The 16243-nt window shown below is 41.7% G+C and overlaps 1 protein-coding gene across 4 annotated transcripts in view; it reads left to right on the forward strand.

Moving 5' to 3' along the window:
- LOC134543322 (NPC intracellular cholesterol transporter 1) overlaps positions 1-16243 on the forward strand; it is a 59357-nt gene that overhangs the window by 8271 nt on the left and 34843 nt on the right. For all 4 annotated transcript variants that reach the window (XM_063388265.1, XM_063388266.1, XM_063388267.1 and 1 more), the window contains exons 2-6: positions 6503-6662; positions 8827-9021; positions 10002-10158; positions 12926-13061; positions 13496-13694. In XM_063388265.1, the coding sequence (XP_063244335.1) occupies positions 6503-6662; positions 8827-9021; positions 10002-10158; positions 12926-13061; positions 13496-13694 (847 nt within the window). The remainder of the gene's footprint in view (positions 1-6502; positions 6663-8826; positions 9022-10001; positions 10159-12925; positions 13062-13495; positions 13695-16243) is intronic.

The following is a 16243-nucleotide window of genomic DNA, read 5'->3' on the forward strand; positions in this document are numbered from 1 at the left end:
TTTGCGGCGATTGTAAAATGGTTAAACTTTATTTGGATGCTCAGTGTTCAGGCTTTAACATTGTTATTATTGGCAACAAACAAGTATTGAATCTTCAGTTTGAGGTATACACCAGCCTTAAGAAACACTTGTGACCATAAGTTATGTTTTCAACTTACTTTTTCAGGATGAACTTGTGGCTGAAGTTTGTCTATAAAATTTTGACTCTTTGTAGATACTGAAGTTTTATTTTCTATGCTTGCTTGCTTTAGAAATTTTTTTTTACCTTGTAATGAATGAATAATTAAAAAAATTTTTAAACTGCAATATATTCAAGCGTCGGATGTTGAAAATTTTGTTAGTTACACTTGTGCACTTTTATAATGAAAATACATATTTTATTGACTTACTAGGAGTGTTTATAAACATGAAATCATTACAAACACAAAGTTATCGCTTGAATACAGTCTTACTTTCATGTATATTGGCAAGCGGTAAATGTGTTAAGAACAAAATACTTATCAAAAACTAAAACAACATTAACAATGTGTTCACATTCTGGAAATTCAGGGAGGTTGAAATAGGTTGCTGAAATTCAGGTAATTTACTTTAAAACATGGAATTCTTCAGTGGTAGTAATATGAGGGGGAAATCTCATGCTCTGTTATGCCTTCACTCTGACTTGGAGTACTTTTTCTCCACGTGGTGTTTTAGGGTGTACCTATGCAAGGTTATGCTGGAACTAGTGCAGCTGTAGGGATGTTGGAGGCTGGACTGTATTTATTTCGGAAAATTGCAAAACTTTTAATTATATTAAAAAATGTATCATGGTAATTGTAATTTCGGTCATGGGAAGTTACGGAAAAGACAAGTAATTTTACTACAGATTTGTGTAGACACTGATTATTAAAAAAAGTTTAATTATTTAGTTTGACTATTTTTAATTAGTAAGATAGCAAGGTTGTGGCTGCTTGACAATTTCCGTCTCTAAATTTTAAAACATATTTTAAACCAGAACATATTTACAATAAAAAAAAAAGATTATAACTAGCTTAGAATAGTACCATTAAAGACTGAAAACCTTTACTAAGCCATTTGTTACTTGTGCTTTGAGATCAAATTTAGTAACAGCAGTGGGTTTAACTAACAAGCTATCAAAATGACCTCTAACAAAATCTTCAGATGTTTGTGTAGGGTTAAATTCCAGAAGGAATATGGTCAACTTTAAATTCTTTGAGTAGATTTGAAATGTTATTTTTCTCTCTCATGCTGAAAACAAACAATAGGTTGAAGTAGCATTGAATGTCACTATGCTAGGTTTGAGAGACTTGAATACAAACATTAACGAAACAAATGTTGGCTAAAAGAAACTGCTAATCAAGAATATCTTTTGTGGAATAATTAATATTTTTGTATAGGCCAGCCATAAGTATTGGTAATTACAGCAAAATATCAAGAGTTAAAGGATTAATACTACTCAAAACATTGGAAAACACACTTATTAATCAGGTGTACAAGATGTCTGTCACAAGAAAGTGAGGAAACTGAAGGACTGGTCACAGAATTCAGGATAGTCCCTAAATAACAGCAATGGTGCTGAAATTCACAAAATTATAAGTTTGCATTTTATTTTTTGATGTCTTGCTTCAGTTTACAGTCTCACATTAAGGAAATTTCAAGTAGTTGGAGACTTTAACTCAAAGCATGTGGAAATTATCTCTGCAAAGGTTTTAGCTTTCTGACAAGAAAAAATTTGCTCATTTCTGTGAATAGATATATTTTGTGCTATGCTTATTTTCCTATTATATGTAAAAATGACAGACATACATTAGTTGTCATGAAATTTAATTTAAAAGTTCTGAACAAGTCCTGAAAATGGTTCAACCAGAGATTGTAGATACCGTGGTGTAGCACTGATACAAAAAGAATGGTCTCAGTTAAGATATAAGATTGTATATGGAGCCAGTGCGCAGTGGCAACTCGGAGTCTCATCCCAGAGGATCTGCGTTTGAGCTTCGGTTCGGCCATCCTGAACTGTTTTCCATTGTCCCAGAGTCACTGCTTACTGTATGTCGTGGCTGATGACTTCTCACTGTCTGATCTGTGCCTGTGTGCAGTTGCTGGTGACCTAGATGTATACTGGTCAAAATAATTTTGGGATCAGAAATTAATATTAGAGGATTTATACAACAACCTTTACAGGGACTAGTTACAGTATGATATGCGGATGGATCTAGGAACATGCTCGTTACGGACATGAGACGGGATATGGCATCAGTAGGAAGCAACAGCAAGTACTCCAGTGTTGTGCACAGTCTCATGAGCGACCTACACTGCTGCACACTGGGGCACGGACCAGTTGGGATGGTCGCCACTCTGCCGTGAGGGCAGTCGAGGCTAGTGCTGGCAGAGCTACAGAGCGTCCACATGAATCCCACACTCTTCTAGTCTTGTATGTCGTCCACCAATCGTGTCTGCTCCCCCAGTAATTAAGAACGCATTTGTAATGAAACAAGAGAATTTTAATTGAATCGAATTTCAATGATTAAATGCTTGAATTGTAACGAAATTAATCAAAGGAAAGAACTAAAAAGTTGGGAAAGGTTATCTAACTGTACACATTAATGTGAAATAACCGAAATAATCTGAAACTATACAAATGGAAATGAAATACATCCACATATACCGAAATGAATCGGAAACCTAATATAACAAACAAAATCACTTGATACAATACAAATGAAATGATTTGTACCTAAATGTAATTGAACAAATTAATTTAAAATTACATGAAAAAGCATCAAAAGAACTATTCCCGCTTGCAGTGATTGTACGCACTCATGTTTGTTATTATTTGGGTGAGTTCTCGGACGGGTGCTTCATCTCAGGTGGGGAGTCGAGATAGTGAGTGCTGGACAATAGCTGTGTGTCATTGATAACAAGGCAAACAGCAGCCGGAGATAACTCGGTATCGGGGAAAACAAGTTCAGGTGTCGCATGTATGGTGCATGCCCTGGCGAGGCCGGGTTTACATGCAATTGATTTTAAATCAAAGGGAGTAACCATGCTTTCCACTTAATGTTGATTGAATGAAGATTAAAATACGTGGATTACTTCAACTACAGGAAACATGTATATTTGGTCACTATAATTTACATGAACTAAATTAAGCACATTTGATATAGTGACACCTTAAATTAGGTTAATATGTTAGGAAACTACTAATAATGTATTTATTCTTTTGTATTGATTATGGGACAGAATGAATAAAGCAATTTTCATGCACTTATCTAACCAAAATATAACTGTAGAAATGATGCTTCCGATATAGACGGTGACTTTCTCGGGTGTAAATATATGGCTTTGCTCGTTCTTCAGAAACATAATTATGGCCACTGCGTGATACGGGATATGGACAGTACCACGTGGACTCGAGTGGCATGGCTCAGAACTGTCTACGTTTAGAGTGGTTGTGAATGGACCGTGACTGTGTGGCAGGGGACGGCGGAGGGCGGTGGCCACTGCGTGTGGTACGGCCAGTACCACGTGGACTCGAGTGGCATGGCTCAGAACTGTCTACGTTTAGAGTGGTTGTGAATGGACCGTGACTGTGTGGCAGGGGACGGCGGAGGGCGGTGGCCACTGCGTGTGGTACGGCCAGTACCACGTGGACTCGAGTGGCATGGCTCAGAACTGTCTACGTTTAGAGTGGTTGTGAATGGACCGTGACTGTGTGGCAGGGGACGGCGGAGGGCGGTGGCCACTGCGTGTGGTACGGCCAGTGCCACGAGGACTCGAGCGGCACGGCCCAGAACTGTCTACGTTTAGAGTGGTTGTGAATGGACCGTGACTGTGTGGCAGGGGACGGCGGAGGGCGGTGGCCACTGCGTGTGGTACGGCCAGTACCACGTGGACTCGAGTGGCATGGCTCAGAACTGTCTACGTTTAGAGTGGTTGTGAATGGACCGTGACTGTGTGGCAGGGGACGGCGGAGGGCGGTGGCCACTGCGTGTGGTACGGCCAGTGCCACGAGGACTCGAGCGGCACGGCCCAGAACTGTCTACGTTTAGAGTGGTTGTGAATGGACCGTGACTGTGTGGCAGGGGACGGCGGAGGGCGGTGGCCACTGCGTGTGGTACGGCCAGTACCACGTGGACTCGAGTGGCATGGCTCAGAACTGTCTACGTTTAGAGTGGTTGTGAATGGACCGTGACTGTGTGGCAGGGGACGGCGGAGGGCGGTGGCCACTGCGTGTGGTACGGCCAGTACCACGTGGACTCGAGTGGCATGGCTCAGAACTGTCTACGTTTAGAGTGGTTGTGAATGGACCGTGACTGTGTGGCAGGGGACGGCGGAGGGCGGTGGCCACTGCGTGTGGTACGGCCAGTACCACGTGGACTCGAGTGGCATGGCTCAGAACTGTCTACGTTTAGAGTGGTTGTGAATGGACCGTGACTGTGTGGCAGGGGACGGCGGAGGGCGGTGGCCACTGCGTGTGGTACGGCCAGTACCACGTGGACTCGAGTGGCATGGCTCAGAACTGTCTACGTTTAGAGTGGTTGTGAATGGACCGTGACTGTGTGGCAGGGGACGGCGGAGGGCGGTGGCCACTGCGTGTGGTACGGCCAGTACCACGTGGACTCGAGTGGCATGGCTCAGAACTGTCTACGTTTAGAGTGGTTGTGAATGGACCGTGACTGTGTGGCAGGGGACGGCGGAGGGCGGTGGCCACTGCGTGTGGTACGGCCAGTACCACGTGGACTCGAGTGGCATGGCTCAGAACTGTCTACGTTTAGAGTGGTTGTGAATGGACCGTGACTGTGTGGCAGGGGACGGCGGAGGGCGGTGGCCACTGCGTGTGGTACGGCCAGTACCACGTGGACTCGAGTGGCATGGCTCAGAACTGTCTACGTTTAGAGTGGTTGTGAATGGACCGTGACTGTGTGGCAGGGGACGGCGGAGGGCGGTGGCCACTGCGTGTGGTACGGCCAGTACCACGTGGACTCGAGTGGCATGGCCCAGAACTGTCTACGTTTAGAGTGGTTGTGAATGGACCGTGACTGTGTGGCAGGGGACGGCGGAGGGCGGTGGCCACTGCGTGTGGTACGGCCAGTACCACGTGGACTCGAGTGGCATGGCTCAGAACTGTCTACGTTTAGAGTGGTTGTGAATGGACCGTGACTGTGTGGCAGGGGACGGCGGAGGGCGGTGGCCACTGCGTGTGGTACGGCCAGTACCACGTGGACTCGAGTGGCATGGCTCAGAACTGTCTACGTTTAGAGTGGTTGTGAATGGACCGTGACTGTGTGGCAGGGGACGGCGGAGGGCGGTGGCCACTGCGTGTGGTACGGCCAGTACCACGTGGACTCGAGTGGCATGGCTCAGAACTGTCTACGTTTAGAGTGGTTGTGAATGGACCGTGACTGTGTGGCAGGGGACGGCGGAGGGCGGTGGCCACTGCGTGTGGTACGGCCAGTACCACGTGGACTCGAGTGGCATGGCCCAGAACTGTCTACGTTTAGAGTGGTTGTGAATGGACCGTGACTGTGTGGCAGGGGACGGCGGAGGGCGGTGGCCACTGCGTGTGGTACGGCCAGTACCACGTGGACTCGAGTGGCATGGCTCAGAACTGTCTACGTTTAGAGTGGTTGTGAATGGACCGTGACTGTGTGGCAGGGGACGGCGGAGGGCGGTGGCCACTGCGTGTGGTACGGCCAGTACCACGTGGACTCGAGTGGCATGGCTCAGAACTGTCTACGTTTAGAGTGGTTGTGAATGGACCGTGACTGTGTGGCAGGGGACGGCGGAGGGCGGTGGCCACTGCGTGTGGTACGGCCAGTGCCACGAGGACTCGAGCGGCACGGCCCAGAACTGTCTACGTTTAGAGTGGTTGTGAATGGACCGTGACTGTGTGGCAGGGGACGGCGGAGGGCGGTGGCCACTGCGTGTGGTACGGCCAGTACCACGTGGACTCGAGTGGCATGGCTCAGAACTGTCTACGTTTAGAGTGGTTGTGAATGGACCGTGACTGTGTGGCAGGGGACGGCGGAGGGCGGTGGCCACTGCGTGTGGTACGGCCAGTGCCACGAGGACTCGAGCGGCACGGCCCAGAACTGTCTACGTTTAGAGTGGTTGTGAATGGACCGTGACTGTGTGGCAGGGGACGGCGGAGGGCGGTGGCCACTGCGTGTGGTACGGCCAGTGCCACGAGGACTCGAGCGGCACGGCCCAGAACTGTCTACGTTTAGAGTGGTTGTGAATGGACCGTGACTGTGTGGCAGGGGACGGCGGAGGGCGGTGGCCACTGCGTGTGGTACGGCCAGTGCCACGAGGACTCGAGCGGCACGGCCCAGAACTGTCTACGTTTAGAGTGGTTGTGAATGGACCGTGACTGTGTGGCAGGGGACGGCGGAGGGCGGTGGCCACTGCGTGTGGTACGGCCAGTACCACGTGGACTCGAGTGGCATGGCTCAGAACTGTCTACGTTTAGAGTGGTTGTGAATGGACCGTGACTGTGTGGCAGGGGACGGCGGAGGGCGGTGGCCACTGCGTGTGGTACGGCCAGTGCCACGAGGACTCGAGCGGCACGGCTCAGAACTGCGTCTACAACGGCCCGGCCAAGCCACTCAACACCTCCAAGGGCCTGCAGCTCCTGGAGAAGTGGTGCCCTGCCTTGGCCGCTGGTGAGCTCGCTCTCGTCACTTGTCACTTGTCACTTGTCACTTGTCACTGTCATGGCCACGAGGGTCTGCAGGGAGTTACACTTACTATCTCTTTACCTATCACACATTTTGTTTGTCGGGGAGTGAGTAGACTGTCAGAAATAGGCAACTTAAATACCTCACGTTTTTGTGCTTCATACAAAAGGCTTTATTTTTACTTGAAGCTTTAAAGGTTAGCTCACATGCCTAGGTTGAAAATATTTTCTCAATCCTTTAACATAATTCAATATTTCCCGTAGAGAAAAATTACAAAACAGTTTGTAAAAAATTTTTATGTACAGGTTTTACAAACTAGAAACCTGTGATGAAGTAGTAACGGCAATAGGGTTCCGTTGTTGACTGTCCTACATTATGTACCCACAGTTTTAACATGATTTAAGATACGGGACTGTAGTAACCCTGATCCAAAATTTGCTTGTCAATTGTCAGTTTGCGACTATCAATTTTTTTCCATGGTCGGCCAAGTGCTGCGAAGTATCACAATTATTTTTTTGTTTCTCTGTGGTTTCAAGCATTGGTTCTTTTCTGTGGTATTTAAAAGTGTTAATTTTCAATCATCTTCAGGCTCCGTTAAAGGCATGTTATCTCAATATTTTTCTGCAAGAAATTACACAGACATGGCAAGTGTTAAAACATTCTATGATAAGTAATTTTCCAAATAAAAAAAAATGGTTTTATGAAAATTAAGGTGGTGTTGGTATGTAATTGTGGTTTAGTATGTATGCCCTTTTTCAGTGTTTTTATTGTGTTTGTGTGGTGTGTTTTTTGTATGCTTGATGCAACTTACTTGCATTTGGTTTGATTAATAAGTTTTGAAATGATTTTTTTAACTTGACTTCAGGCGTGCATGCGTTGTGTTTAGTGATGTGAGAGAGTGGCAGTTGTAGTGTTAGCTGTTTGCTGTTGGGGTGTGCTGGGCCGGGCGGGTGAAGGTGCCAGCACACGACTATGGACGCTCAATTACTTGATTGATGTCAATTGTCGGAGAATTATTCTTATCTGTCCCTGCCCACGGCCCGTCTGTGGGTCAGCTCAGCATCCCACGTGTTCCAAAGAGTCGTCTGTGAATGGGTGGTTCTCTGTAAAACACACTCCATGGCTGTCCAAACCGCCTTTTCCAATAAGTATTGCTGTATATCATAAATTAAAATATCTCTGAATGCAAGAATAAGAATATTCCCTTTCAGTGCAGTTGTAGTTACAACAGTATAAATGATAGTTTTTTTATCAAAAGTTACCAAACCAGCATAAAAAGTCCCCTGTGCTGTCCCATTTCCAGAATTAACACTTTGAGATTGTAATGAGTTTATACACATTTGTGAATGGAAAAGGAATGGTTGACGATGATAATCAAAATGTAATAAATTTTATTCTATACTACTAAACAAGCAATTCTTGTTCACACACAAGTTCGATTTTTTAAAATTAGAACTAACAATTTATATTAAATTTGTAGGTGAGAAATCTATCAACATATTTTAAAAAAAAAGATCATACATTTTTAATATTGAAAAATTTAAATAGAACATGCAAAATAAACATACCCTTCAATATAGAAATGTTTATTGATGTTCATCGTGGAAGTATATTTCATGCAAGTGCAGCAGCAAATAAATATTAGACAATGGAGAAACCAGTATAACGTAATCACAAAGTTGATAATTTCATTGAACCGTTCTTGATTGTATTATCGCAAAGCTTCACTTATGAGCAGAGCTGTCGTGCAGGTATTGTACAGTTGTAAAACTTTGCACTGTGATGCAAGTATTTATTATTTATTTATTACAGTTGTGACATGCTCACCCAACACCTCATAAGAAGGGTTCTAGGGTGTGCACGGGTATGTATATAAAAAAGAAACGAAAACAATGAAAAAAAAAAAACATATCACAATAAAAGATACAAACAAAAAACAAAATGCAAAGGACAAAATATACAATATAGACAGACACAATAAACAATTGATTAATAAAACAATCATTCTCTACAGGAAGAGATAAAATAAACAAATCCGGATGTGTATGAAAAATATCTTTGTTAATACATGATTTTTATTTATAGTTATAGTTATAGTTATCTATCTAAGACTGGAGAATGCAGGTGATGGGATGAGCTGCGTGCACAGGCGGGGCGGAGGTGCAGACGTGCTGCGACACGGTCCAGCTCCAGAGGCTGGACCAGAGCATCCTGCTGGCGGCCAACTTCCTCCAGCGCTGCCCGTCCTGTCTGCGCAACCTGGTCAGCCACATCTGCGCCTTCACCTGCGCTCCCGACCAGTCCTCCTTCGTCAACGTCACCGAGGTGGAGCGCTCCAGCGACGGTGAGTCCGCTCCTGCCTCCTGCCTCTACGTCCGTCCAACACCGCCAAGCCAGGACTTCATCCGTGCGTCGGGATATGTTCCCATGCTAGTGTTGCCAACAACCCATGTGTTTGCTGTTTGTCCTGTTCCTGCATGTATTGTATTAGCATATCATCTGAAAAATTCTGAGCTAACAATTGAATTGTTTGAACATTAGTTTTAACAACCACGTTTATCACACAAAGCATCTTGACAAACAAACAAACAAAAAAAAAACCCCAGAGATCTGCATTCTGGTGAAAATTGACTGGTGCAAACAAATTATAGATACAGTATGTCTGCCAGTCTGTTAAAAGAATTATCTTCCCTAAATTATTTCGACACAGATGAAATTTTTTGAGCCCTCTGATTGGCTGCAGGTCACGTGGTGATGGATGCAGGCGACAGGCTGTTGTAATTCTGGCGTCACTACTATTATTCTTGTTGCATACTGTGCTGTTTTTACTACTTTTTATTTGGTGGCATGATGGTAAAGTATTCTGTAAATGCTTTTCCCATCAATTCAGTTTGAGGATGATTCTAGACTGTGTTGGAAACTTGCGAGTGGGTGTTCTCTAGCTTTCCTTTTCCTCCACCAGGCATTGGCACTACTGTATACACCCTCCCTACATCTGCATGTGTAATGAGTTAGACCTCTACCCTGAGTCCACTCCATCACGGTCTATAACAAGGATCTACCAGTGTGTCCCATTCTGGGAAGTCTGGGGAAAGTCAAGGAATTTAGTGAAAATCCTGGAAAAGACATGGATATTTCCAAGTGGGAGTAATTTGTGGGGAAAATTTCATGCTTTAAACTGCTATCGCCAGGCTGTGAAAGAATTTTTCTCAAATTCTGTTTTAGTGTGTTGGGACGTGGAGATTGCATATTTGTGTGGATACAAAGTAGGAGTCTCCATCAGAAGGCACAGCAAGCTTTGACAATCCGGTGACTGCGTTGCAGGCAAGGAGTTCATCACCGGGATAGAAGTGTTCCTGACGGAGACGTACCTTGAGGGAGCGTACAACTCCTGCAAGCAGGTGTCTGTGCCCTCGACGGGTCAGCTCGCCCTGGACCTGATGTGCGGGGACTGGGGTGCCAGTCGCTGCTCCCCCTTGAAGTGAGTTCCCCCCAGTTTCCCCCCCCCCGTTTCCCCCCCGTTTCCCCCCCAGTTTCCCCCCAGTTTCCCCCCAGTTTCCCCCCCGTTTCCCCCCCAGTTTCCCCCCCGTTGAAAAACTAGGAAATGAATTCTTAAAATGTATCTCGAACTTAGCAAAACATTTTCCACTCTTGTTTTTTCCTCCATTAAGACATTCAAGGTGATTTTTAGATTTAATTTTTTAAAATTAACTTTTGTATGTCAATGTGTGTCATCAGGTTCTGTAAAGGATTTTTTTTTAGGTTTAGTTGAATTCGTTGCATTGATTTTTATGTTCATGTTATAATCCGAGAATGATGTGGGTGTGTTTGGTCAGACTTGCAACACTACTGTTAGGTAGTTATGAAAGTTTTAGTTAGCTCGTCAACAAGTATGTACTAATTATTTGCACCTCAGGAAACTTCAACAGGTATTTATTTTGGCTGCAGTAGCTTTTAAGTGGATTAGCAGTCACTTGCCAATTATGTTGTTGAACAGCTGTCGTGTAGTTATTAATTTAAGCTGTTTTGGACTGAACCGTTATTCACTTTAATTTGACCCATTTATTTTTTGTCATTATTCATATGATTCAATGAATTTATTGAAGTTTTATTTGTGAGCTTAATATAATTTATTTTTAGATATTTAGTTCTCTAATATTATTGATTCATCATTTCATTGTGTAGTTGTATAAAGTTCTGACTGTTTTCCCCTTAAATTTGGTTATTAAAAAAAATGTGTGCATGGAGTCCACACTTGACAGAAGTGAAAATTTTTGCTTATTATATTGTTAGGTATAGGAAACATTTTCTTTGAGGTCGCAAATAAAAAAAAAATGCAAGTGAGCACTAAATTATTCTATTGTGTGAAAGTGCGTAAGTGTGCTGCATCATTTCTACCTCTACTTCTACCACTTATCTTACTGATTGAGAATTTTCCAGAAGCAAGGCTAGTAGGGAATGTCACCAGGGAGTGAAGCTCACTGGAATGTTAGTTTTGGTGAAAGGATTATTTGTAGACGCACAAGGCTGACTAGTCATGCACATTAAAAAAAAAGTAAATTCTTTAAACCCTTGAAAGCTTTATTAATATATTTTTATATAATATATATAATATGTATAATATATATATATATAATATATTATATATATATATATAATATATATATAATATATATATATAATATATAGATATATATATAATATATATATATAATATATATATATAATATATAGATATATATATAATATATATATATAATATATATATATAATATATAGATATATATATAATATATATATATAATATATATATATAATATATATATATAATATATATATAATATATAATATATATATATATAATATATATATATAATATATATATAATATATAATATATATATATATAAAATCATGATAGCATTCAACAATATTTCAACAGTAGTATCTTTGTTACAGGGTGTTATAAATTCTTTTCTATAAGTTTACCATTTTAGGAAAACATTTAAAACTTATCTTGTTTATGATTATTTGGGCCCCATGAAGTTATATGTAAATGTAAAACTTTTTTATTAATTGAATTAACGTAGGTAAGTAATTTCGAGGTTGCAGATAAACAACGTAAAATTTATTTCACATGACGAAAGTTTCTTTTGTTGTGTTTTGCTGAAGTGAATTTCACTTGCCAAAAATACAAAGATATTAGAGACGAAAGCTCTCCTGAAACTGTGCGGTCACTCGCGGCACTCCTTGTGCTCCGGACAGCTGACAGTTATTCACGTAGTGTGGCCGGTAATGGGGACTGCACTTGTGATGGCAAACAATTTTTATAGCATAATAATGCTGAAATTAAAGACGGAGAACCCAAGTTGAGAAGCTACATCATGGCGAGGACACAATGTCATTCTGACCTTGCCATTAAACCAAGAAGGACATAGATAATAGCTTAAGAAAGTCTGTACCTACAGCGCAAGGTGCTTCTGCACTTAAGAGTAAAGAAACAATTCTTAAATGAACACTAAAAAAATAATCTAGATGTTTTCTTAACAATTACACATTTTGTAAAGTTCTTTGTCCATAGAATTCTTGAGGTTGGATTAAAATCATTTGAAGATAATATGTTAATAACAAAATTAGCTACACTGATGTTGCAGTGAAGTTACTATAAAAGTATAGTGTCATCACACTGATATAAAATACAAGGTTAAAACATAACAATTTAAGCCATGCAAATTCCAATAAATACATTAAACCAAAATTTAAAATGTGAAGACCAGTATGCCAATACAAAAGATATTAAAGAAGATAAACAAGATTGAGAATATGCCACACAACAGCTGCACAGTGGCACACCCTGCAGTCTCTTCTACCAGTTCCCCCACCACATATGTAACTATTCCCCTTCTCTCCCGGTTCCCCGACCACGTACCTAACTATTCCCGTCATGCGATCTAAATTTTCAGAATCCATGAATTGTAGCCCTCAGCAAAGTAGTTTTAACTTCAAAATTAAAACATTTCAGGGATGACTGTTGTTGAGTGCCCGTTTGTTTTATGTTCAAGTAATTAGTTTTGGCAGGAACTGGAAATTGCTGTTGGTAAAACTAAATCGAAAACTCTGAAAATAATTAGAAGTTGACATCTTAGTAAATACTGTGGGTAATTAGTTTTGTGTGTTCTGTCTTGTCTTAACATGGTGTGCCAACTTGTGAAAGAATGTGTTTTAAGAGAAGTTCTACCCCCTCTGCAGGTGGTTTACCTTCATGGGGGACAAGGAAAACAACCCTTTCGCACCGTTCCAAATAAGCTACATCCCCCTGAACTCGTCGACGGGGAAGTTCACGCCGATGGATCCCCCGGTGACGCCGTGCAGCCAGGCAATCAGCGTGAGTTCTCGGAATGGTGCTGCTTGAAGTCTAAACTTGGACACACTCTTGTGTTTCAATGTTCGATATTGTTATTACTTTGTCAGACCAGGAATAAATTATGAGCCTTGTGTATGCGAGACATGTAGATATTTCTCATGGTCATTTGTCGGTTTTTTGCAGTTTCTTGTGGTCACCGGCTTGCTCGCAATTTGTATGCCGGGGAAAACCTCAGTTCTTGCGTGGGTTCGGTTGTTTGCGTTTCAGTGACCAAATCGTGCTGTAAGAAGCACTAAGGTTATTTGTAAATTTGACTAATAAGGTTTAAAACAACTTTAAAAAAATTTTGGTTTTCATGAAGAGAACAGTTAACTTATCTTTCTCATAGTTGCCTGGTTATGTTTGCGAAGTGATGTGGAGACTGCAGGCGAGAGCGAGTGCGTGCGTGTCGGCAGGCGGACAAGCCGGCGTGCAGCTGCGTGGACTGCCAGGCGAGCTGCCCCGTGCCCCCGCCCCTCCCCCCGCCCGCCCAGCCCTTCCTCCTGCTGGGCGTGGACGGGGTGAGCGTCGTCATGGTGGTGGTGTTCCTGTGCGGCTCCGCGGGCTTCCTGCTGGCCGTCTGCTTCTGCCCCAAGGCCAGCCGCAACGCCATAGGTAACCGTCCGTCGCAGTTCCGAGCACCGTTCAATGTGTCGGTCCACGTCTCCAAGCACTGTACCACAGACAGCCAACCAGCCAAGCCTTTTCAGGGAGAAAATACACAGTAAACCCTCGGTACACCAGACCCGCAGTACAATATTGTGGGCAACACGTGCACACGTCCCAACTTCCCATTAGGTCTGCAAACTTGTGTGGCAAGTGAAAGAAAAGTTTGGATAATCTTTGAAAATTGCCATTAACAGTTGCAGTAATCCATTCCTTCCTTCTCACCCCCCCCCCCTTTTTTTTTTTTTTTTTTCACTTTGTGCAAGCTCACTTCCTGTTCCTCTGTTCACTTGGAGACAGGTGCAGTCATTTCAACTAAAAGGAGACCTGTGGTAAAATAACACAGGTTCAGAATACTTTTAAAACTTTGTATATATAAAAAAAATCCCATGATTTATAGTTTCTAAAATATTCATGAATTGCAGTTATTTGCTACCACTTTTGCAATCCTGCATCACTTATACTCAGCCAACAAATTGTGTGTATTCTCTGTTAACAGACCTCTGGTAATTTGAGGTTTACATGACTCTTCCATTATAATATATAACATGCAAATGCTTTGGTGTGTTGCTACAGCCATAATAATATTTGTTCATTTTTTATTTACTAAATATTTTGTAAACAATTATTTTAATTTTTCTCAAGCAGGTTTTCATTGGTGTGCCAAAATTAAATATTGACCTGGCCTAAACTGTTATGTATTATCACTAAATGTTGCTGCTCCGGCCATCTAGACACGTGAAGCGCCTGTGCTACTGAGGGGCTAGGTGACTTTCGTGGTTGGATTATGGTGAAGTGGGGCACTGATTAATCATTGAACAAATAAACTTTCCCTTTATTCGGACATAGTGTATCTTTCGTGTGACTGAAAGTTGTGTGGAGGTTGACTTATAACTGAGATAAGATATTTAAGAATTAGAACGAGAAGAAAAATTAGTACCGACATGTCACCAGTTCAAAGGCAGCTTCGAAATATGTTGTGCCTTTGGTCATCCTAGTACAGTAATACCCGGCTTAACTGCACTGGACTTAGCGAACCTGAGGTTAACCAAAATGGTCAAGGGAAAAAAAAATGAAAGTATTCAAGAATTAAAATAAATTAATTTCCATGCTTGGAAGATGGATGAAATGGAAACTCCAGGTCAGGTAAGCAGTGTCACGCACATTCTGATTTGGCCACTTCGCTTTAAGGATAAATTGTGTGAGTATGATCCATATGTGATTAGTTTACTGTGGAATTTCTTATTAGCAATAGCAGCACAAATAAACAGGTTGGTCCAGAAAAAACTCTTCATTCTATGTGCATGTTGCTTTCTATTGATACAACTGAGCAAAAAACAACTTGCAAGTTGAGTGCAGCGTAGTTCCTAAAATATTTGGTTATCTGGAACCACAAGGAGCGTGTGAGGTATTTCTCTATTCAAGAGTTCTTAAGAGTTTTAAAACTTCTAGCAGTGCACCAGCTGTACATTACAAATGCAATATTTTTTAATTGTTTCTTGCAAGTTGTTTCCATATATTTTTCATGCATTTTTTTTTACAGTGCCAGAGCATTTCAGTTTTTAAAATTGTTCTGCTGTTCGAGATGTGTTAGAGTATGAAACTGTTTTCCTTGACATTAAGCAAGATGGTTCGGTGGGAAGCCACCGTCGGGTTGTACGTGCTGAAATACTGCTCTCTGCATCATGTTGGAAGTAAACATACCTACAATTACACGTGGTTTTTTTTACTAATGAAACAAATCATTTTTTTTTCTCTTTCCAATGTGCAAGACCACTTGCCTGCAGTGAAACAGTTTTCAATAAGTTTAAAAAGTCACCCTGTTTAGATTTTTAAATTAATGGTAGATCAAACTAAAAGCCAAAATATTAATTCTATTTTAGATTATTTCTGTAAATCAGCTTTTCCTACCCATCTCGGAAGCCTCTTTTTATTTAATGTGGTCCACCTTAGTTATACATAATTGCAATTGACAATGTTATAATAGTTTATAAAATATTCAGACAGATAATGTAGTCCCATAGCTTTCCAAAAATGTAGTTTTCTAAAATAGCTACAATGGTTTGTACTGTGTTTATCAAGTACTTAATTATGCACCATGGTTCTCCGTCCAAATGCTGGGAAGGTTCCGTAGCAATGGCTCTTGAGTGATGTATTCCCTCTTAATCGTGGTTGTGTAAGGTGGCTCGCCTTGTTTCGACGAGACATACAAGTAAGGTCCAATAGGAAAATGCTATGCCATCGCTTGCAGCTGTGAAAAAATTCATTGTTTATTGTTCTGAGTAATGTTATCAACAATGTTGTTAATGGAGTCCAGTTTCTTCTCAATTAAATTGCAGTTTATAGAGGAATATTATCTTCAGCTACATATTTATAGAAAAGTGATCCTTGCATACTTATTTAAATACTTGATCTGCATTTTCTTAATACTGACCTAAAAGTTTGCAGTATTATCATTATTATTATTTTTTAAGTAATGATTCCAACAAATAAGATTC

This window comes from Bacillus rossius, assembly GCF_032445375.1.
Source record: "Bacillus rossius redtenbacheri isolate Brsri chromosome 9 unlocalized genomic scaffold, Brsri_v3 Brsri_v3_scf9_2, whole genome shotgun sequence".
NCBI lineage: Eukaryota > Metazoa > Arthropoda > Insecta > Phasmatodea > Bacillidae > Bacillus > Bacillus rossius.